The sequence below is a fragment of the Patella vulgata genome, chromosome 6 (assembly GCF_932274485.2).
Source record: "Patella vulgata chromosome 6, xgPatVulg1.2, whole genome shotgun sequence".
NCBI classification, from domain to species: Eukaryota; Metazoa; Mollusca; class Gastropoda; family Patellidae; genus Patella; species Patella vulgata.
The window spans coordinates 5,221,668-5,245,765 of NC_065884.2; the positions used below are offsets into that span (position 1 = coordinate 5,221,668).

At 35.9% G+C, this 24,098-nt stretch overlaps 2 protein-coding genes across 2 annotated transcripts; one reads left to right on the plus strand and one right to left on the minus strand.

Annotated features, from left to right (window-relative positions):
* Positions 1-7,937, minus strand: LOC126824419 (probable tRNA (uracil-O(2)-)-methyltransferase). The gene is made up of 11 exons (XM_050553643.2): positions 7,493-7,937; positions 6,827-6,959; positions 5,989-6,202; positions 5,409-5,477; positions 4,561-4,668; positions 3,902-3,973; positions 3,362-3,468; positions 2,572-2,755; positions 1,651-2,032; positions 1,142-1,258; positions 1-293 (listed from the first exon to the last, which is right to left on the minus strand). The coding sequence occupies exons 1-11, from the start codon at positions 7,851-7,853 to the stop codon at positions 67-69; spliced, it is 1,974 nt and encodes a 657-aa protein (XP_050409600.2). The 5' UTR covers positions 7,854-7,937; the 3' UTR covers positions 1-66.
* A 271-nt stretch (positions 7,938-8,208) lies between these two features.
* LOC126824572 (uncharacterized) lies at positions 8,209-17,452 on the plus strand. Its single transcript, XM_050553812.2, has 9 exons — positions 8,209-8,323; positions 9,105-9,341; positions 10,216-10,434; positions 11,301-11,392; positions 12,144-12,208; positions 13,050-13,164; positions 13,556-13,611; positions 14,090-14,229; positions 15,499-17,452. Exons 2-9 carry the CDS (start codon positions 9,180-9,182, stop codon positions 15,784-15,786), a joined length of 1,137 nt encoding a protein of 378 aa, XP_050409769.2. The 5' UTR covers positions 8,209-8,323; positions 9,105-9,179; the 3' UTR covers positions 15,787-17,452.
* The last annotated feature ends 6,646 nt before the right edge of the window (positions 17,453-24,098 follow it).

The window sequence follows — 24,098 nt, forward strand, 5'->3', positions numbered from 1 at the left end:
TTATAAATCCTACAATCTTTATTATCACAGTATAAAATTTACATCTTTATCTTATATTCATCTGTGTCAGGAATGTTTAGATGGTTTGGGTCGTAGTTCTGATAGTCCATGAGCATATTTACAATTGTCTGGTAACCGTGGACAACCATCTGGATGATTATCATGGAACCAACACAGCATTGTTTTAAAATATTCCTCAGGGTTGATTTTATTTGTTTTATTTTTTTGTTTTGGCTTCGTTCCCCACGGATGATCGCTGGATAAATCTCGTAATCTAACAACTCCACCAGTTACTGAAATGAAATGAAATGAAATGAAATGTGTTTTAACGTCCTACTGTTCTGCTCCTATACTGGGCTAATGACGGGCATACGCCATGCAGTGTGCTATGAGGGAAATTTTGCCTGGGCAGCTCCCTACTCTTATATCGAATTCCAACTGGCAAGGGATCTTTTACGTGCAGGCCAATATGTACACGGGACCTCGGTTTTTCGTCCCATCTGAACAAATAGACAGCTCTGTCCTGCACCACGGACAAGGGGAAACCATGTCGGAAAATCTCGATGAACTTTCTTGCCCAATGCAGGGATCCAACACGTGACCTCCAGGCTAGCGAGCCAGCATCTTACCCACTTAGCCACTGTGGCTCCCCACACCCACTAGTTACTGAAAGATACAAAAGAACAATGAAACTGATGTTCCAACATAGATCCCAAAATAAATAGATAACACTCTTTAAAGATGTATTATGTAAGGTTTAGATAAAAACCTGGCCGTTCAAAAACAGAATATTTTTTTGTATGGCTTAATGAAAAAAGAAAAAAAAAATTCCCAGACAAATTTCCCCCATAGTGCACTGGATGGTAGTCTTCATTAGCCCATTTTGTTTTCATTGGAACCATACACTGTAACCCAGGTATCATTTAATTTTGTGTATCTAGCACTAATTTCTTTCACAATGGTTTAATATCTAAACTATATACACAAGATTAAATGATACCCGGGTTACAGTGATACGTCAATAATTGCAATGATTCTTTTTCAGAGCATGATTATATAAAGCTGGCTTGATAGTTAATATGTAACAAGAGAAATTGGTTAGATAGGCGACTCTACTTGAAATAGTAAATATTCAACAAACCTTGAAAGATGTGATTATGATTCCGTAATAAAGTTTGTAAACCGCCACATTCAGATTTTAATTCTTGAAGAGTTTCACCAGAAAATAAATCAGCTACTGAAGCCAGTGGTAAACTACCTGAAAAAATACCCAACAAAACATTTAATATTGTGATAATATTACCAAACACTGGTAAGAAAAAGCTGTGGAAAATCCCATTTTTATCCACTTTGATTTTATCAAGTGTAAAAGTTCCTGGCAAGGAAAGTTTCTAGTTATTCAGATGGGACAATAAAACGAGGTCCAGTGTACACAGTGGTATGCAGAATTTACGTAAAAGAACTCTAGACATATACAATTCAAAATAAGAGTATGGCCGTAGCAAAATGTCCCTCATATATAGCACACTGTATGGCTTATGACCGTCTTCATTAGCCCAGTCGGTGCAGAACAATAAGACGGTAAACACCCATTTCATTTTATTTCAATTATAAAAGGTTTTAAATTCTTGTATAGAATAATGGTCTAACCTCCTCTATTCCACACTGTTTCATGTTTCGTTGTTACTTTATCATCACCACAAGATAAAATCTTCTCAAAAACAACATGTACTATTTTCTCTTTCGTTTCCTTAGAAACACTTTGACAGTTCCTGGCAATTTCTTTATTAGATCTCGGTTGAAATTTCTCAGTCCATTTATTGGAGTCTGTTACTGCACTATCTGCAATTTTCCTTTTTTTATTACTACTAGTATCACATTCTTCAACAGTGGTAGGGTTATCGCCCTTGTCACAAGGTTTATCAGAATTATCTCCCTTAGAGCACCTGTTATCTATAAACAATGTTCTTTGTTCATCTATAGAAAGTTCATCTGTGATATCATAACTTCTAGTTCGACCAATAAAACACACCTGAAAAATAAAAACGGGAAATATTACAGCCACTGATCATCATTACAATATATATATATTCAATATTGTGGAGAGTTACTAATAGGACCACACTACACGCAAAACAAAACTGACAAGATAAAACTGCGGACAAGACAGAATACATAGATATTGCAAGAAATAACCAACAAATATCAAATCAAGTGAACGTATCCGGGAACCAGCCATAAGTGTCCACTGCACTGTACAATCCTAGGCCTTTAAATATGCAGGCTTCACTCAAAATGAGAGAGGCAGAGAGAGAGAGAAAAACAGGGTTTAACTTCCACTCTACACGAACAAGCTCAATTTTGGACTTTTATTTAAAAGATTTGATTACGTGTAGGGGTCTATAGAGCAGTGGGAGGAAACCGAGGAGGTTGGACAGGCAATATCACTCTTTGTCGCGTACAAGTGAGGAATTGAAAGCACGGCACTTGACTAAATGACAGACCTTATGATCTAAATCTCATAGATTAAATCATTCAGGTTTGCAGGAAGTTTATTTAACATCATCTTACTCGTTTCGTTGAAGGAATACGCAGAGTATCTTCCTCAACATTAAATCCACAGACTCCGCCCACTTTCTTTACAAACTGTAAATATGTCTGATACTGACTCTCACCGACACCCCGTTCATTAAACTTAGAGTCAAAATCATGGTGACAGCACGGTAATACAAAATAACAGCAGTTATACGATGATCTGAAAATATTCAAATAATAATCTGTTTACATGATCAAATATATAAAACATAATCATTTCACAGAGATAGAGTAATTGGGTTTAATGTCCACTTGACACAAACCAAAAACATGAATCAATTGTTCATAGGAATCTTTGTGAAAGGAAACCAGAGGTTAGTGGAGTAGAACAGAACGATACCACTGGGGATACCAAGAATGTGTGGATGCTCAAGAAAGAGAGAGATGGGTTTAACCTCCACTTGACACAAACTAGGTCATTTCGGGACTAAAATATGGTTCAATTTTATTCCAATAATTTGCTTGTGCATAGGAAACCTGAGCACCCGGAGAAAACCCAGGCGACCCTACTCCTTGCCACATACAAGGGGGGAATCGAAACCATGCTACTTGACTCCATGACAGACCTTTTGATCCAACATGTTAACCATTCAGTCACCCAAACCCCCGACCTCATTAAACACAATGAATATATTTCATCTGTCATGGTTGGTTGGAGATATTATCAATCTAGTATTATTCCCTATGTGTTTCGAATATATACAAAGATACTTTTATTCACCAACAACCAGTAAAAATGTTTCAGGATAACAGGATAATAACATACCTAGCTGTCATTACTGGTATCCATGGAGTTAATTCATCACTATGGTTACCAATCAACCAATCGTATTGAGGAAATAGGGTCTCACCAGATGGAGTAATAGCTTCTTCCTAATTTAATACATCCAAAAAAACAAAGGTTATAAAACTTTGACAAAGGACACAATTCAGTATTCCATATAACTGGTCTTTGTTTTGTTGATTTACGAATTTTTTAGGAATAAATGAAATGAAATGGGGTTTAACATCCTACTGTTCTACTCCGACTAGACTAATGAAGACGGGCATACGCTATACAGTGTGGTATGAGGGAAATTTTGCCCGGAAAGCAGCGCTACGGCCTACTCTTATATTGAATTCAAACTGCCAAGGGATCTTTTATGTGCACGCCACTGTGTACACCGAACCTTGTTTTTCGTCTTATCTGAACGACTAGACAGCTGTCCTTGTCAGGCCTTCCGTTTTCAGGAATAAGTTTAACTCAGTGAGCCACTGTGGCTGTTATTAAATAACTGTGGCTGTTAATTATTAGTATATAACTGACCTTCAATTCAACCCCAGATCCATACCAATCCCAGATGTTTCGTTTTCTCAAATCTAATCCTACACCATGATGCTAAAATAGATGTATTTTTACATAAGGCCTCAAGTTGTTTACAATTTAAAAACTTAAAGATACATTATGTAAGATTTAGATAAACTAGAGCTGGCAGTTCTTACTATAATAGTTCAAAAATAGATAATGTAATTTGAATATGTTGAAAATTTCATTCAAATTATTTTATTCTGAGCCAAGTTATCACAGTTTGTAGTTTTAACAAGATGTGTGTATTGATTGCTTATTATCGTAACCATGGTACCGGTATGTTCGATGCTTAGATAAATACTTAAATTAAATCATTAAATGGCCAAACCGTTCGAATCTAGATAAAATCTCAAGTATCTGATGGCATCAAGAGTTGATTATGGTCTTGTTTTGTTAACAAATGGCTAATTAATAGTTTATATAACATTTCAGGCCTAAACAAAGACCTGCAATAGGAAAATTTAGCTCTTGAATAATGTGTCATTAAAAATTTAAATAAAACAAATACCTGTTTTGTATTTTTATACACAATATTTGATGAAATTGAAGTTTTAGTATTTGATGAACAGAATGTAAAAGTTAAAGTGAGAGTAATTATAAGATATATAAAATCTCACCCCTTCAGCTGATAAAATATACACCAATAAACCATTACCACATCCCAGATCAACAAATGATTGTTTCTCTTTTATACCCTTTAATTCTCTGTCTTCTTTCCATACTAACTAGAAATATATAACACAAAATATATAATACAACATACATGTATATAATACACGATATACAATACAAAAGATATATAATACAAAATATATCATACATGATATATAATACAAATTATATCATACAAAATATATCATACAAATTATATAATACAAAATAAAGATATATTGCCAGGCAACAAAACATAAGCCCACAGCAGCTAAGTCGCCCGAGCAGACATTTCTTTTGTTATTAATGAAAACATTCACAAGACACTAAAATCTGATTAGGGGTATCAACCTGTTAAGTAATTATCCGAAATGAAAACATTTACAACATACTAAAATCTTATTACGGGTAACAACCCATTAACTAATTATCAGAAGTCATTAGAATTTGTTTTGATTGTTTGTCTCATGAGCTTAAACACTGTGTATAAATGTATATTAACTCTAGCCTCTAGAACGTACTCTGGCAATAATTATCGGAAATCAGATATCAACTTTAGCTTTTAAAGGATCCACAAGACAGGCAAAGGTGGACCGACAGACGACAGTATATGACCACATTTTGTATAAAAATAATGTGTTGTCTAAAACTTAAAAATTTGAAACTAAAAGTTTTTGAACAGAACCACCAAGTACTTTGTGTTTTTAAGTCTTTTTCCTGAAGAAATAACCAGGATAATCACAGGTGTTTTCAAAGAACAGAAAATAAAAATTTGTGTGGCCTTTAAACAACTTACACAGGTACATGTACATACCAATAAATATGTTGCTATGGCGATATCTTCATAAACAAATTTCTGTGGATCTGTTCGCTCAGGCCAGACCTGAAAAAACATTGAAAACAAACATTGGAACTGAAATGAAATGAAATGAGGTTTAATGTCCTAATGTTCTGCTCCGACTAGGCTAATGAAGACAGGCATATGCAATACAGTGTACTATGTGGGAACTTTTGCCTGGACAGCCTACTGTTATATCGAATTACAACTCTGTCTGGCACCACTGACAAGGGGAAACCACTCCGCAATAATTCAACAAATCTTTCAACACTGAAGTTTGTGGGGGAGTGGGTTGCTGAATGGTTTAACACAGGCGATTTAGATGAAAAAGTCTGACAATGAGTCAAATAAAGTGACAAGGAATTACGTCGCCTGTTCAACCTCGTGGGTTTTCTCCTGGACCTCTTGGTTTCCTCCCACTGCTAAAAACCCCTCCGCGCAAGCGAATTATTAAAATACAATTGAATGACAGATCAGTCCCAAATTGACCTAGTGAATGTTAAACCTCATTTCATTCCAAAGTTTTGCCTTGAATCCAAATGTTGATGAAACTAACCTCGACAAGTTTGAGTCCATATTTCTGTTTTAAATGGTTGTATAGTTTATTGTATTCATCCACCTGCACGAGACGTAAAGACGTTTGACCTGTTCGTAGTTTATCTTCCTCCGCCCATCGAGAAATCTTCACCAATAAAATCTCTTCTAACCACATTAAAGTCACATGACCATCTTCTCGACCACTTCTTCTTTCCACATCAAGATAGATTTTACTAAATAAAAAATAGAGAAAAGAACCCAAATTAATGATCTACATGTACAAGAAAACTTCATTCATAAAAGAGAAATGTTTTATCACAAAGTTTTATGTACAGTAAACTTCTGTTGAAAACATCTTTTCGTGTCCTGTGAAGGCTCCACATTTTCTACTTTATTCTGTGCTTTTAAATAAAATAGAAATGTATCATTTTTGTAATATACATGTTTTGAAGTTTTGCAAAATTGGTACAACTTTTCTTGGAGAGAAAGCAGTTACAAGGTATATGACATTAGGTAACTGAGTTATCATCTATCTGTTGTGTCGAGTTTTAAACTCATTTCCCAATGTCATCAATCAAATGAAATACCTGTAGGTAGATAAAGTACAATCACTAGTTTAGCATGGATGTTTATCAGGTGTGCTTATATTCATAGATTGATCTGTCCTGTCTTTACTTGAAATATGGCAGGCTGATTTACCCAATACTACCTAAATACTACCTAGCTCATTATTGTGAAAACCCCCCAGAATAGTTGATCGTTCAAATCATACCAGTATCGGCAATATCAACTTGACGACCATGATGGATAACTTTAAGAAGGCGGTGCTAATTATGTACTGTTATTATATTACTTACCTGTTGTCTTTGCCCTGTTGAAAAGAAAAACAATAATTCATCTCATCATCGATGTTTGTCTCAATTCGTTCTTCACCATTTTCCACATTTATTCTACAAATTGGTGTAAATGTCACTTTCTTGTTGACATGGTCTAAAATATAAAAAAATATTTAATATTGATAGGCCATACATGTACATCTCCTTAAAATAAATAATTAGCATAGGGACTTTACCCTCCTTTCATTGTTTATTACTTGCAATGTCCGTGTAATCTGTCCACAGGTTTCTTTTCGTAGATGTACAGTCTTTGCTTCACCTGTTCTTACTATATGTATAGAGAGAGAAATGGGGTTTAATGTCCACTTGACACAAACTAGGTCATTTCGGGACTAACATAAGGAACAATTTTATTTCAATAATTCGCTTGCGCATAGGGGGTTTTAGCAGTGGGAGGAAACCAGAGGACCTGGAGAAAACCCAGGATGTTGGACAGGTGACCCTATTCCTTGTCATGTACAACCAAGGAATGGAAACCATGCCAGCTGACTCAATGAAAGACCTTATGATACAACGCGCACACGCTACAAATATTGTAATAGGAGATACCAGACCAGTAGGCTATCGAGTACCGTACATCAAACAAATCTAATGTACCGTATTATTTCTACGATATTCTCAACTCACCATATTGTACTATTTCTCTAAGAGTTGGATATTTATCAATTTGTTTCGGTATCAAATCTCGAACGATAATACAATTCTGGCTATTATTTTTATTCAGATCTACATCGCCAACACAATCATTAAATGGGTTTGTCTCCCTTTTACTAGTGAACCGTAAAATAAATTTCTGTCCAACTTTATTCAGATTTCCTTGTACTTCATCATTTGTTGCTTCATAAATAATTTTACCACCAACCAATCGTCTATTTACCACGTGTGGTTTGTTGATGAAAACACTCAGTGAGTCCAGAAATCCAGACAATGAACCACGAGTTGAAATTTCTTTTCTTGAAGCAGATTTTGTGATCTCAAGTTCGTCCATAGTTTCATAGACCTACCCTATCAACAGACATAAAAACTATAATTTTGTGTTGCAATTGTTTACATCATGGGGGCTGACATTTTAACTTTGCATTCTGGGATATTAAGTTGTATATAAGTATTAAAATAGGACTCAGACCAGGCAAAAACAAATTCTGCAAACTCACTTTCTGTTCTTTACACTGAAGTTGTCTAGAATGGATTCAGATTCATTAAGTTTCTAATGTTTGTACAAATAAAACATTCCAAACAAATCTTTCAAAAACTGATAGGTTTTAGATCTCTTAATCTTGTCTGATCCAAAATCTAATAGTAGATAGAACATTGACAAAAATTCCAGCGGGTTGTTCGAGTATAAACAGTTTGTTAGAAATGGGGCCATATCACAACACACTCACTTAAAATAGAATTTATTATTTAGCAGATGAAGACACAAACCCACATTCCAACCATAGCGGCATTTTAGTTAAGGTGCTGTTTTTTTATGGTACTAGTCACAAGTACTAGTAGTAGTGACATACAATAGTCTATAATAAGAATAAAACTAAAAATGAAATGGGTTTTAACATTCTACGGACAATGTTCTGCTCCTGACTGGGCTAATGCAGTGTGCGATTAGGGAAATTATATCAAATTCCAATAAGGCATCTTTTTTATGTGCGTGTAAATGGGTACATGGAATCTCGGTTTTTCGTGCAATCCGAACGACTATGCATTGTCCCTTGTGAGGCCCTCTACTCTGTCCTGCATCACTGCACAAAACATTAGGGACCCAACCCTGCTAATTTTTTTGACTAGACCTGGTGCATGTAAATATTGACTACTAGAGTTTCCTGAAACAATTATAGAGGAATATGATGTTCTTTACGTTGAGTTATATTTATACATTTATACTTCAATTTTAAAACTAACAATCCCTAAACAGCCTCAGAAAGATCTAGTAGGCCTACATGTATACCGGTATAGCAGCAGTCTTTATAATAAGGTCTGTCATTGATTCAAGTGACATAGTTTCAATTCCCAGTCTGAAAAGGTGCAGGGTCGCCTGTCCAACCTGGGGGGGGGGGGGGATTTCTCTGGTTTCCTCCCACTGCTGAAGACTCCTACACACAAGCGAAGTATTAAAATAAAATTGAACCATTATGTTAGTCCCGAATGACAACATTTGTGTTGAGTTGCTAATTAGGGGTTTAGAATAAAAAAAACCCCGCTAAACTTGCCAATATTTGATTCATCTGGTTTTGTTTTGCAGATTTAATCCTCAGCAAATTCAGAACACTTAAATTATGATCAAGACTACAATCGAGAGAAAGACTTGAACATCAAGATGTGTTTACCGGCTTGTTGTTGTGTTGTTGAGTTTTTACCGTTTATATGTTTAGTGACGATTCCGTTGTATGGATCATTTTGTGGTGTTGATGTTATTTTACGTTTATCTATTCTATTATTGGTTCATTCGATTCTCATCAACTACATTCCTAAACAATGGGTAATATATTCTGTTATTGACATTTTACCATCTAAACAATGGGCAATATATTCTATTATTGATATTTTATCATCAAAACAATGGGTAATATGTTCTGTTATTGACATTTTACCATATAAACAAGGGGGGTGGAACGGCCGAATGGTTAGCGCGTGCGCGTTGAATCATAAGGTCTGTCATTGAGTCAAGTGGCGTGGTTTTGATTCCCTGCTTGTATGTGGCAAGGAGAAGGGTCGCCTGTCTAACCTCATAGGTTTTCTCTGGGTCCTTCGGTTTCCTCCCACTGCTATAGACCCCTTCGCGCATGTGAATTATTAATAAAAATAAAATTGAACCTTGTGTTAGTCCCGAAATGACCTATTTTGTGTCAAGTGGACGTTAAACCAAAGGAGTCACAGTGGCTCGCTTACCTTGAGATCTCAGGTTCGCTCTCGGTGTTGGTCTAGACAGTTCCTCAGGATTTTCTATCATGGTTTATCTTTTGTCAAGCAAGATTTAGGGACTGACATGGATAATGTCTAAATTGTTTGGATGGGATGGAAAAATCAAGGTTCTGTCCTTGTTAAATGATCATCAATATGAACTGCATGTCACCATGCTAGTTTTAGAATACATGTGGATGTGTTTACCTTTATAACACGATCGTAAGGCCTAATACATTTACATACGAAACATGCAAAAATAGACTGTTTTCTTTCGGAGGGGTAGTAATTGATGACATTTTCCCCTAAAATTGACTTGTGCTCGTCAAGTGTTTATAACGCCAGGAACTTTTCTGACAAATGCAATTTTCATCATGTAGTTAATCACGTGACCAATGATCTCTAGGTTATTGCAAATCTGATAATTAATTTATGTTTGATGTATTTTTCAGGTATCTATTGTTCCATACAGTCAAATATTATTACTGGTTGTTCTAGCCTATCTACCTATAAACATAGCACCATGGCCGGTAGTCTGGATCTATCGGGTCATATTACATGTTACAGAACCAGTGTTATTGTGGTTAGAGATAATTCTGGTACAGAACTATATTATGAGATGTAGTCAGAGAGTTATAGATGAATGGGACAGTGATGAACCAGCTACAAGGGTATATATAATACATATTTATCTTCGCCTGTCCAACCTCTCTCTCTCTCTCTCTCTCTCTCTCTCTCTCTCTCTCTCTCTCTCTCTCTCTCTCTCTCTCTCTCCCCCCTCCCTCTCTCTCACACATATTTATTTGAATATTTGGGAGAGCCGTGGTGGCTTAGTGAGTAAGACGTTACTTCGCTAATCTGGAGGTCCTGTGTTTGAGAAAGTTCATCAGGATTTTCCAGATTGTTCCCCTTGGCCCATCACCATAGCAGACACAAATAACCTTTGTTTGACACTACGCAATCTCGTGTCACCTGGGTTGATGCAGAACAATAAGACGTTAAAACCCATTTCATTTCTGTGTCCCTCGATTGCAATTCCATCAATTCTTAAAATTCAGGACTGAGATAACAGGGAGCCACGGTGGCTAAGTGGGTTAGATGCTGGCTCACTAGCCTGGAGGTTGCGTGTTTGATCCCTACATTGGCCGAGAAAGTTCTGAGGCAAAATTTCCTCCCTCATAGCACACTGTATGGCGTATGCCTGTCTTCATTAGCCCAGTAGGAGCAGAACTGAAGGACGTTAAACCCCATTTCATTTCTGAGATAACAGTCGAGCACAGCACCTTCACATAAAGGGAGATAATCGGTGTACTGATTTTGTGCATCACTGCATATTTCTGCCCATTCCGTACTAGATGTTTATTTGACATATAAATTGTATTTTTTGTGTTTCAACTGTTTGTAGGTTTTGTTAATTGGTTTTTCATCTGTTTGTTATTTTTCATCTGTTTGTAGGTTTTGTTAATTGGTTTTTCATCTGTTTGTTATTTTTCATCTGTTTGTAGGTTTTGTTAATTGGTTTTTCATCTGTTTGTAGGCTTTGTTAATTGGTTTTTCATCAGTTTGTTATGGTATAACGGCAGCATTTGGTTGGTCGATCTACACTGAATCTTCTAGTATACACATCTGGTATGATTTTATTGTCTTATATTTACTGGGGTAACTGGGACAGTATTTGATGGTAGGGTGCCCAACACAGTCAAAAGTTGCACTTTTGAAAATTGAACTTACTTCTGCTAATGGTCAAAGCTAAGTGGAAGCTTGTTATATATATGGGGAGTTGGATGGCCAAATGGTTAGCGTGTGCGATTGTATCATACGGTCTATCATTGATTCAACTGGCGCGGTTTCGATTCCCCGGTTGTACGTGGCAAAGGAGTAGGGTAGCCTGTCCAACCTCTTCGGTTTTCTCCAGGTCTTTAGCAGTGGGAGGAAACTCAATCGTTAGGCCATGTAACTGTCCAGGCAAGATTAACTATAAGTTTGTCTCAAAATGAACCCCACTTATTCCTTAAAATAAAATAAACAAAAAGACGATTATAAAGGATCAGGCTCAGGTTAAGCTTGTATTGTGCTGGTGCATCAACAGTGAAAAGGGGGTATATTCTGTTCATTGTCCATCACACTTACACAAATACAGTATGGTAGATGTAGATAGATAGATTTAGCACAATCATATACATTATAATGAATAAAATCATAAAATTGTGAATATATATATTTTTTGTAAACGATTTGAGGACCTCTTTAATATTATAGCACCTGGCTACTTCAGCCCAGTCAGCCTCCCCCTCCCCCCACCCATTTCAATTCAGTCCTGTAAAGGATGAGTTGGGATATGAATTTATTCAATTTAATATGATGTTGTCGTTTATTTCAGGTGTTTATTGTTTGTTATAATTATATTCATCATGATACATAATATGATGGTGATAGCTCCACAAGGTAAATTGTAATGTAGATGATTTATAATTGTGATGTTTGTAGTTAATCATTTAACCTGAATCTAATATACTGGCCGACACGTCAATAAATATAACACAGTCAGGTTCCATATTGAATCCTGCATTAAACTGACACCAGCTGTAGCGCCTCAAAGAACTAGTAGTTGGTCCTATTATACTGACTACTATTCACATAGGCGCTCAATGATACAGTAGTTTTGGTCTGTCCAAAGATGGGGGGTTGGATGCCGAATGGTTAGCGCATGTGCGTTGTATCATAAGGTCTGTCATTGAGTCAACTGGTGTGGTTTCGATTCCCCGGTTGTACGTGACAAGGAGTAGAGTCGCCTGCTCGACCTCGTCCTCCGGTTTTCTCCCATTTGCTTAAGACCCCTATGAGCAAGCGAATAATTGAAATAAAATTGAACCTTGTGTTAGTCCCAAAATGACCTAGTTTGTGTGGAGTGGACTTAAACCCCATTTCTCTCAACGAAAAAACATGTGGGCAGTGAATTTAATAAGGCTTCGATACTTGTGATAAATGGATAGCGATTAAAGACAACATGGTCTTGTATATGCAATGAATTCTGGTCCGACTTCGCACTTGTTGCTAGGTCGTGCATCAGCGAAGTGACGTGACACAAACATGACTTCTTTTAATAGACTTTTTATAGCAGAGGTACTCCCTTGTGAAAACAGTGTTTTGAGAAAGATTTGAAGCAAAATTTTAATAGATTAATTAGTTTGAATATGTTTTTAGTCCAACCAAATACATAATCAAATCACACAGTTTAGACGTTTGTACACCGGAAGGTATCTTTAAACTGCCATGTATATTTCAGGTATATTAAGTGATGCAGCTTTCTGTGGATTATGTTCTGTGTTTGTTTTATATGCTATGATTCAAGAAACTAATATAATACAAAACCCTACATCAACACCGCCATCTTGGAACAGGTAGAGTAATCTTATATAATACAAAATCTTACATCAACTCCACATCAATACAAAACCTTGCATCAACACCGCCATCTTGGAACAGGTAGAGTAATCTTATATAATACAAACTCTACATCAACTCCATCTTGGAAAAGAAGTTGTCAGAGGATAATCCAACGAGTAACGACTAATTAAATGGATTCTCCCCCAGCCAAGTCATGTGACAAACAAGATTGCTTAAAATAGATGAGGGGACTTTCTTTCCGATTAAAATGTTATGAGTGGAATTTGAAGAAGACTTTTGATGGATAAATTAATTGGAATATGTTTTTAGTCCCAATATCTCATCAGATCACAGATTGTGCGGGGAAAGACACCTTTCAATTCATTTCTGATAATTTTATTTCAGGGTTGAAAAATCTTCTTTTGTGCAGATTCTACTTTATATTTTGAGATTAAAGATGGGTGAGTTAACAAAAGATTTTTGTCTGCTACTGTAACTTTTTTATTTATAATTTGGAAGATGTTATTTAACCGTATGTTTATTCCACACTAAATTTTATATTATTTACATCAGGGGACCCGTGGTAGGGTTGCCGAATTTTAAAATTGTGTGGTTTAGATCAAAAGGTCTGTCAATGAGTCAGGTGGTGTGGTTTCAATTCCCTGTTTGTATGTGACAAGGAGTAGGGTCATCTGTCCAACCCTCGTGGGTTTTGTCCAGGACATCCAGCTTCCTCCCACTGACAAAAACCTGTACATGCAAGTAAATTGTTGACATGAAATTGAAGCATATGTTAGTCCTATCACGATCTAGTTTATCTCTGTCGATATAATTTAATATTTTATTTAATTTGTACAGTTTATATGAATATTTTTGTGAATGATGCACATTGTATTACAATTATGATAATACAAATGTGTACTATTTGTTTTCCTTCAGAATATGCTGTAGAAGCTATACAGTTATTATCCAAGTTTTTGACTCCATTTTTTCTGATCACCATGGCAATACGACTATATAGTATATTATTTATCATGGATAAAGTCAGTGTAAATATTTTACAGGATGAGGAGGAAGAGGTAAAATAATAACAGCTTTTATTTCTTGATTAAAGCAGATGATCGTCAGTTTTCAGACAATATCAGATTTTTCACCGCTAAAATTTACTCAAATTGATTATTGAACATTTGGGGTTTTGGATGGCCAAATGGTTTGCATGCACGCGCTGTATCATAAGGCCTGTCATTGAGTCAACTGGCATGGTTTCGAATCCCCGGTTGTACGTGGCAAGGAGTAGGGTCGCCTGTCCAATCTCGTGGGTTTTCTCCGAGTCCTCCGGTTTCCTCCCACTACTAAAGACCCCCTACGCGCAAGCGAATTATGGAAATAAAATTAAACCATATGTTAGTCCTGAAATGACCTAGTCTGTGTCCAGTGGACGTAAAACCCCATTTCTCTCTCTCTTTATTGACCATTTAACTAAGAAAGCAAACCTAAGATCTTCCGGCCTTGATTCAATTTACGCAAGACTTACATGTATCAGTGGTGCTGGCTTCTTTATATTGTCTGGCAGAGCAGTAGGACATTAAATGAAATGAAATGAAATGGGGTTTAACGTCCTACTGTTCTGCTCCTATGCTGGGCTAATGAAGACGGGCATACGCCATACAGTGTGCTATGAGGGAAATTTTGCCCGGGCAGCGGCACTATCGCCTACTCTTATATCTTAATCCATCTGCCAAGGAATCTTTTACATCCATTCCAATGTATACACGGGACCTCGGTTTTTCATCCATCCGAAGGACTAGACAGCTGTCCTTGTCAGGCCCTCCGTCCTGCATCACTGACAAGGGGGAACCACACAGTAGGACGTTAAACCCCATTTCATTTCATTTATATTGTCAGCACATGATGCCTAATCTTGCAACATTTTCACTTCATTTAATTTAATGAAAATCTCAATATGAAAAGAGACAGTTCCTGTATTGATGGTGTGGGTTATGTTGACGGTAGGGAGCCTCGGTGGCTCAGTAAGTAGGACACTGACTTGCTAACAAACAGGTCTCATGTTCCCTCCCGGTGTTGGCCGGGAAAGTTCCTCTGGAGTTGGGGGGGGGTTCCCCTTCTACGGATAGGGTGAATTTGAATTGTATTTGAAAATAGAATAACAATTCTACTAAAGGGAGAAGTTTGTCTTTGGAAATAGAATAACAATTCTGCATAAGGGAGAAGTTTGTATTTGGAAATAGAATAACAATTCTACGAACGGAAGAAGTTTGTAATTCGGAATAGAATAACAATTGTCATTGTGAATCTTGTTCAACATTTATTTTATTTTATTTTTTCAGGAGTCATCATTAATATCAGAAGACGAACTGTTATATGATATATCATCATGGCGATCACCATTACTGGTGAAATTAGCTGTTATATTTATGTTTACGCAACTCAGTGTTCTATTTTTACTGGAAATCAGTGGACAGAGGCAAATTGATACAAAATGGCTGCCATGGTTAAACCAAATATGGCCAACACAGATATTATTTGGACGTGTATCCCAACTTTTTGCAGTTAATGGATTTTATATGTGGAGACTTTTTTGTGCAGATGATTGGACATGGTCTGAATGGTTATAAGATTCTCATGTGAAGATAAACTAGAATCTCATTGGTTGTTTTATATCATGTGATGTGAGAGATGAATTTGAATGGCTGTAAATACTACTATTAAGGCCAAAATATGAAATAACTGTGTTTATGTCTTACGGTTACCCGACCATAATCACAGACCCTAAACTCTTTTCTCTCATTTCCCAGGCCCTATAACTTGGTCGAGACATTTTGGTATTAACTTCACGAGCCTTACGCAGTAATTAAGCTAGAAATGCTAGGAAATAGAAAATAACAGCGCCACAAGAAAAAAAAATGATAATAAAAACAAATAGGAAGATTTTCCTGTTTTTTGGGAGGACATAATAATACTACTATAATAATATGCTTTTTTATGGTGCTTTAGTTTATAGTAGCTGATTTAAAATGGGAATTAGTGCTTTCGAACATATTTTGATAGAAGTTTGATTTGACATTAGGCCACAAATATTAACGGATTGTCTTGAAACTTTACACACATATTCCTGGTACACTAAGGATGATGCCTTTTGTTTTTGGTGCATTCCAGACACCCAGGGGCAGAGCCATTTCCAATTTTTGTGTGTACCACCTGAAGACTACAATTCTTGATGGGTCATCTTAGAGACTTTATTTATTACCGTAACAACGGTAGTAATGACGATCGAGGCTAGCCTAAAATAGAATCACTCATATCTCGGTTCAGAGTGAAGCAATTTGACTGAAATTTTCAGGATGTTCTGTTTTCATTATCTATTTTTTAACTATTAAAGAGACAACTACTGGCAGCTCTATAGCTAATCTTACCTAATGCCCCTACTTCTTCAAAGGGAGAATGGCACCTACTGATGTAAATACATGCCTGATCCACAAGGGCAATGTCACGCCCACTTTGTTTTGGAATAGTTTATCTGTAAACACATTTCAGACTGTAATTCTTATGAGATTTTGTTCAGATTAGACATGATCATTCATTTCAACTACAGGTTGCAATAGTACCTATTGATTTTTGTGTATGTCTGTAAGTAAACATGCTACAGGTTGTAATTTTTAACAGGATGGAGCCTATTGATTTTGGTAAAGCCATTTCATATTTTATTTTCGTCATTTTAAAAACTACCATTTCGACCAAAGCAGGAATGTGTGAACTTCTCATGCAGTGTTTCAATTTTTGACAGGATGGAACCTATTGATTTTGGTACAATTCCAGTGTTGGCCAAGAAAGTTAATTGTGATTTTCCGACATGGTCTCCCCTTGTCAGTGGTGCTGGACAGAGGGCCTGTTATAAGGACAGCTGACTAGTCGTTCAGATGAGACGGAAAACCGAGGTTCTGTGTACACATTGCCATGCACTAAAAGATCCCTTGGCAGTTATAATTCGATATAAGAGTAGGCGATAGTGCTGCTGTCCGGGCAACATTTCCCTCATAGCACACTATATGGGATCTTTTACGTGCACGCCAATGTGTACACGGGACCTCAGTTTTTCGTCCCATCCGAACGACTAGACAGCTGTCCTTGTCAGGCCCTCCACCCCCCGAAGAGGATTTTAAACACTAATAGAAGAAGTAGAAGTATTAATTAAGAGATATACATGTATATACAGATTTAGTTTTTTATAACTTTTGTTTTGTAAACATTTTTATCTTTTTTTGACAGAAATAAACATTATTTTTTAAAGTAGAAATTTGACATTGGAGACGGCATTGGAATAGAAACACTTGAACTGGAAGGGGGATAAACTATATTACCCAGTAGACCATAGGCTTGTGTCAGAATCTAAGGGGAGATAACTTATGTTGCTTATATTCTCTGTGGTCTGTCATCTGATGGTTTTCGGGGGGGGGGGAAATGGCTGAATGTGGACTGTATTATGAGGTCTGTCATTAAGTCAACTGGCGTGGTTTTGATTCCCGGGTCTTACATGACAAGGAGTAGGGTCAAACCTTCTGGGTTATCGCTGACCTAGTTTCCATTTCAGCCCCACTGGCATTACCATCCCTATCAACATGCCTGATCACCAGAGTAAATCACAACCAAGACGATCTGGTCCAAATAGTAACTTACAATGAACAGGCCCCGGTCCAATAGAAATTACAAACAAAAGGCCACGGTCCCAATAGAAATTACTATCAACAGGTCCCGGTCCCAATAGAAATTACAATCAACAGGCCCTGGTTCCAATAGAAGTTACAATCAACAGGCCCCAACCCCCAGAGTAAATCACAACCAACAGGCCCCGGGAGTAATTCACAATCAACAGGCCCTAGTCCCAATAGAAAATTACAATCAGCAGGCCTCAGTACCAATAGTAGATTACAACCTGCCGGCCTCAGTCCCAAAAGAAATTTGCATCCACAGCCGAAATATTTGTATGGATCCATTGATAAAATCTTTATAATTTCTTGTGCCTACAGGTTTTTAGCAGTGGGTGGAAACGAATACCGGTAGACCCGGAGAAAACACGCAAAGTTTGGCAGATCACCCTGAATACTTGTCACGTACACGTTGACTCAAGGACGGAATTTATTGTCTAAATTGCACACATAATACGATTCGACCACCCAACCATGCCGAAATAAAATAGAGAGAGGTTTAACGTCCACTCAAACAAACTAGGTCATTTTGGGACTAACATATGGTTCAATATTATTTCAATAATTTGCTTGCGTGTAGGGGTCTTTAGCAGTGGGAGGACCCAGAGAAAACCCAGGTGGTTGGACAGGCGACCCTACTCCGGGAATCGAAACCATGCCAGTTGACTCAATGACAGACCTTATGATACAGCACGCACATGATAACTATTAGGCAATGAAACCCCACTCCCCCCAATCCAACCCGCCTCCGAAATAAAACAACAACAAAGTCTGGAATCAATTAGTTATATATACACTTGTTTTATTATTTTTTAGAGTATTTTGTAAACATAAAAATATAAAAACTAAAATCTCTATATCAATTATATTATTATTATACATTATAGTTCTAATAGCTAGATCCATTCTGTACACTATTCAGCAGTTTTGTGCAAGTGGGGCCATAAAGGAATAAAATGTCTATTTGCATGGTATGGTGTCAAAAGCAGTCTATTCTTTCTTCAATTACAGCAATTATCACAGCAATGATCTGAGTCAAATGAATTCGATTTTATTTTAACCATTTGACCCTTTATATGAACCAGAATGATATAAAAAATCGACAGGTTGTTTTTTTTTAAAAAGTGTCACCCAAAGAACAACATCAAAAAGGGGGACAAATACCAAGTACATGGAACAAGTCCCTGATTAAAAAAATCAGTCAATTAGAAAAAATAAAAGCGAAAATTGTCCTACGATGTCCATCTGGTCTTACGCATGTGACATCCTGCTTCTGTCCAGATATGAACCCAAGAAATTCCACAAATAAAGGCAACTCGGGGGCCATATAATATTCTGTTTTTTACTTATATATTCATAGCTAGGATAAAAACAAAATTATTTACAAAAATTGGATAAAAAATATAAAAATTATTTTAGGTAGATAAAAGATGGTTTGTTATATGTTCATATAAAATAATTACAAGGAATGTGTTATATACACATCCAGACATCACCATGGATACCTTTTAGTATATACTCCTACTCTTGTTGGAATATTTTTCTTAAAGACTTGGTCATTATTATAGCAGATATATATAGCGATATTTAATAACTGTCCCCACTGGTAACAGTCTAATAAAATATAAACATTAATATAGCAGTATTGAAGATATCAAATATAAACATATTACCTTATTGAAGATATCAAATTTGTGACCCTTTTTGAGCATTACAATGAATTATGTGATATAATACTTGTATTAAACCCTCTGATATATATATATATATATATACACAAGTATGATAAACAGTTTTACAATAAACTCAACTGATTTAATATAAACTATATTATCATTCACTTATAGCTGACAACTCTGTAGTTTTATAATAAGCTCAGCTGATATAATATAAACTATATTATCATTCACTTGAAGCTGAAATTCTATATTTTATTTTAGAAAAAACACTAAGAAAGAGACAGAAAAAATATTTAAACCTCATGGCAGAAAAATCATAATGTTTTCTGACCCCGCCCCCAAACCCATAAACGGAATTAAATGAAAGCATGGTGTCAGGTTAGTAGCTAAATATTATAATCAGATCTATATTCAATAAAAATAGTTTTAATATTTCAAGCCAGCTTTGTTATGAGATTCGTAAGTGGAATGTGGCTTCGTTAAAATGTATGGTAACAACTTGATTTATTGAGACAAAATTACCCTTTCATTAGGTTGGCCAACTTTCACATAGATTTCATGGACTATTCCCGAACTCCAGGATTTCAGTATAGCGTTGGATCCACAAGACTCCTAACATCTTTCTAGCATGGGTTCCAGGTCAGTTGTAAATGCCAGTCATCACCAGTTGATGAAAAAAAATGACCGAAAATGTCTCTGGGGTCAATTAACATGCCTTCAAATTTGTAAAGCTTCCGTGCTTTATCAAAAATGACCGATAGTGACAATTTTGAAGTGGAAGCCCTGCTTTCTAGTGTTTTGTTTTAAAAATCCAGAAAGACTCAGAGAAAAACTATGTTTTGTACGGCCAACCATAACATTCTCTTGTAATACATCATTCTCCAAAATACTTCTAGTATTATAATTTTTAATATGTATTTTGTTTTCATTAAATTCAACAAAAAAATATTTTGAGGATATAAATGTGGTAGAAACACTATTCTCCAAAATACTTCAGTTTTATTATCATTAATATGCGTTACATTTTCATTAAATTCAACAAAAAATATAAAAGTTTCTTTAAAAATATTTTGATGAAAGATTTTGATATAATTATAAATGTTGATTTTGATCTACATCTCATCACAGTCATACAGTTTAAATTTCTTATAAACAAAATTAAGGAATGAACATATACTGTAATAGGCCTATATATATATATATATAAACTAGTATCATATATATATACTAAATTTCATTTTATTAAATTTGAATAAATGCACAATCATTATTTAATAAATCCTTTCAAACTAGGGTTCAATGCCAGTCAGTATTTACAAGGATATGAATAATAAAAAATTTCACAACATTTAAGGTTCTGAGCAGGTGATATAAGCAAGCTAGTCCCACGTATAAGTGTAGCGAAAAAATGTTCCTTTTTTTTAATCTGATTTAATCTAAGCTAGAAGATTATTGAGCGTCAATATTGTGGATTTAATATTCGATTTGACTGCATTTTAGAAATAAAAAAAGAAACTGGATATTGTCTGAAACAAGGCATTATTGATATAAGTGCATTAATCTTTAAAAGATTCAACTTTATGTAATTTTCTTCGAACCCATTAATAGTTTTATAAATTCATCTGATCAACTGTGCACCTATTCAAATAAAATCTTTCCAATAAATTCAAACGGGGACATGCCAATCATCAGTATAATGTCGTAGATAATGGACTGTCCGTCAAATAAAAATGGTTGAATTGATGACATTAAATAAAACAAAAAACTTTTAAGCAATGATAACAACAAGAGAATCTTACACAAGGTACAATTTTATGGATACACAATTACTGAGTTTAATGCTAAACGACGTTTCGACGAGGATACTCTCATCTTTATCAAGCAAAGAATATCCTCGTCGAAACGTCGCTTAGTATCAAACTCAGTAATTGTGTATCCATAAAATTGTACCTTGTGTTACGTTGATTAACTAAATGCCAATCAAAGAAGAACAAGAGAATCCTTGTTGAAACACCACTCTATATAATGAAAGTTTTGTGGTTCTGTTTTGTTGAATATATTTTTGAGATACATTATTTAGGTTGAATGTATCAATGTAGTTAGAAGAAGAAATATATTTGTATTAATTAATTAATTAATATTAAAGCCAGTCTGTATTTTGTGTACCTGTAGATATATTGTTTACAGGGCTCCTATATTTTGATGTGATCTGCTTCCTGAAAAAACATAAAATACAAAAGCCATTAGCCTAACAACAACGTGTAATTTAAAACTCTTCCGAGACCCTGAACCAGGATTCGAAAAAATGAAATGAAATGAAATGGGGTTAAACGTCCTACTGTTCTGCTCCTAACCTGGGCTAATGAAGACAGGCATACGCCATACAGTGTGCTACGGCCTACTCTTATATCGAATTCCATATAAGAATTTTACGTGCACGCCAATGTGTACACGAGACCTCGGTTTTTTCGTACCATCCGAACGACTAGACAGATTTGAGGAATAGATAGTCTCTGTTTCATCACCATCTATATAAATAAAATTCGATGTCTTTGTGCGGGTATGTTTGCCTATCACGTTTTGTCACTGCCCTCCACCCCCACACATGTGGTATCAAATTAACCAGCATGACCATGTGAATGTTTTAGGCCATACACATTGGGCCCTGGGCGAATTAAGACCTGGACCCCGGGCGAATCATACTTTGTCGCCATGCTCCACCCCCACATATGTGGTATCAATTTAACCAGCATGACCCCAAGAATGTTTTTTAAGCCATCTAATTTTGGCCCCAGGTGAATTTGGGCCCCTGTCGAATTTGCGCCCCAGGCAAATTTGGGTCACAGGTGAATTTGGAACCCGGGTGAAGTCGGATATCTTGCTAGTAAATAAATAAATAGGATGAAATGAAATGTGGGTTTGAATGTCCTACCATTGTTTACAGACAGGAATAATGAAGATGAGCATAAATTGATCTAATTATCCACAACACAGACCCTGAGTTAACAAAGCATTCTCAGACTTAAGTTAAAAATTTACTCAAAATTGTTCGCCTTATTGTAACTAACATAAAACTTTTGTTGTTTTAATGTATTAAATACATCAATCAGAAACTATGTGTAAAGTTTTGTGTTTCTGGATCAAAGATATTTCTTACAAACAGTGATTGAAAGTTGAGTAAATTCTTAACTTAGGATTGAGATTAATTTGTGAACTTGGGGCCTGATTTTAAAGCGATTTTCTTAAAATAAAATTTAATGAAAGCAGCATTTTAATAATAATCTAACTTATTTGACAGTACACCTAAACATGTTATAAAAGTTGTTCAGTGTTACCGATACAATATACAAAATAAAACCAATTCCAAACAGGCTGAAATTTTCAATGAAGACTTACGAGTTAGTGTTCCTTTTTCTGATCTTCTTCCATAACCATAATCTGATTGGGGTCGCCTATGTTTTCCTGTTAGATCTCCAGTAACCCGTAAAACTTTACTACTGGGACCGATGGTTGATTCGGCTTTACGATACATACCAGGAGGAGAGCTGTAAACACTGCCGGCATGGCTATAACGTATATGATTTCCACCTAAAAATATAACCAATCAAATTTCTTGTTACAACTGGCGAAAAGTTAAACAAAAGAACTATGTGAAATTCTTGAAATAAAACATAATAAAGAAATGGAGTAGAGCAACCAGTGATATAGTGACGGGAGGGCGACTGACCTAAGCACAATGACCCTTTATATTAATATTTTGTGACATTACCCTATTACTTGGTTGCATAAGAAATTCTGTCCATCTCAAATAATGGTGGCATATCTCAGATAATGGTGGCATATCTCAGATAATGGCATATCTCAAATAATGGTGGCATATATCAGATAATGGTGGCATAGCTCAGCTAATTGTGGCATATCTCAGATAATGGTGGCATATATCAGATAATTGTGGCATAGCTCAGCTAATTGTGGCATATCTCAATTAATTGTGGCATACTACAGCCAATTGTGGCATAGGTAATTTTGGCACAATCACAGCCAATTGTGGCATAAAACATTACAGTTAATTGTGGCATAACACATTACAGCTAATTGTGGCATATGACATCACAGCTAATTGTGGCACAGAACATAAGACTCTTTATGTTAACTTGGTTGATGCATCCTCAGGTATGCTAATCTGCATTCCCTCGTAGATTTTTTACTGCGGAAAGAGGCTGTTACCCATCTTAACATTCTTACAGACTAATGACTGTTAACAATAAACATCAGAGTTATTGCCCTTGTCACAGATTTGTGGAATAAATCATGATAAATGAGATAACTCACCTGGATCCCCGTTACCAATGACCTGTGGATCTGTGTACATGCCAGGAGAGTTGACATAGATAAGTGAATTAGAATTAGGTCGACTCTTGTAACTAGGAGGAGGCATTATCACAGACTCATTATAAACTGTCTCACGATCATCTTCAAAATAAATTCCTTCCACGCCCATATTGACGAGCTGACGTACTTTTGGTAAAAACATGGCGAATAAAA

Bases quoted from the DNA above. Each gene is read 5' to 3' on its own strand.
- LOC126824419 (XM_050553643.2), bottom strand. From the start codon at position 7,853: ATGGACGAACTTGAGATCACAAAATCTGCTTCAAGAAAAGAAATTTCA. The intron at 2,756-3,361 runs GTATGTTATTAT...GAATATTTTCAG, and splicing joins ATACCAGTAATGACAGCTAG to ATCATCGTATAACTGCTGTT. The intron at 294-1,141 runs GTTTGTTGAATA...ATTTCATTTCAG, and splicing joins TCATAATCACATCTTTCAAG to TAACTGGTGGAGTTGTTAGA.
- LOC126824572 (XM_050553812.2), top strand. From the start codon at position 9,180: ATGTGTTTACCGGCTTGTTGTTGTGTTGTTGAGTTTTTACCGTTTATA. The intron at 11,393-12,143 runs GTATGATTTTAT...CGTTTATTTCAG, and splicing joins TCTTCTAGTATACACATCTG to GTGTTTATTGTTTGTTATAA. The intron at 13,165-13,555 runs GTAGAGTAATCT...ATTTTATTTCAG, and splicing joins ACACCGCCATCTTGGAACAG to GGTTGAAAAATCTTCTTTTG.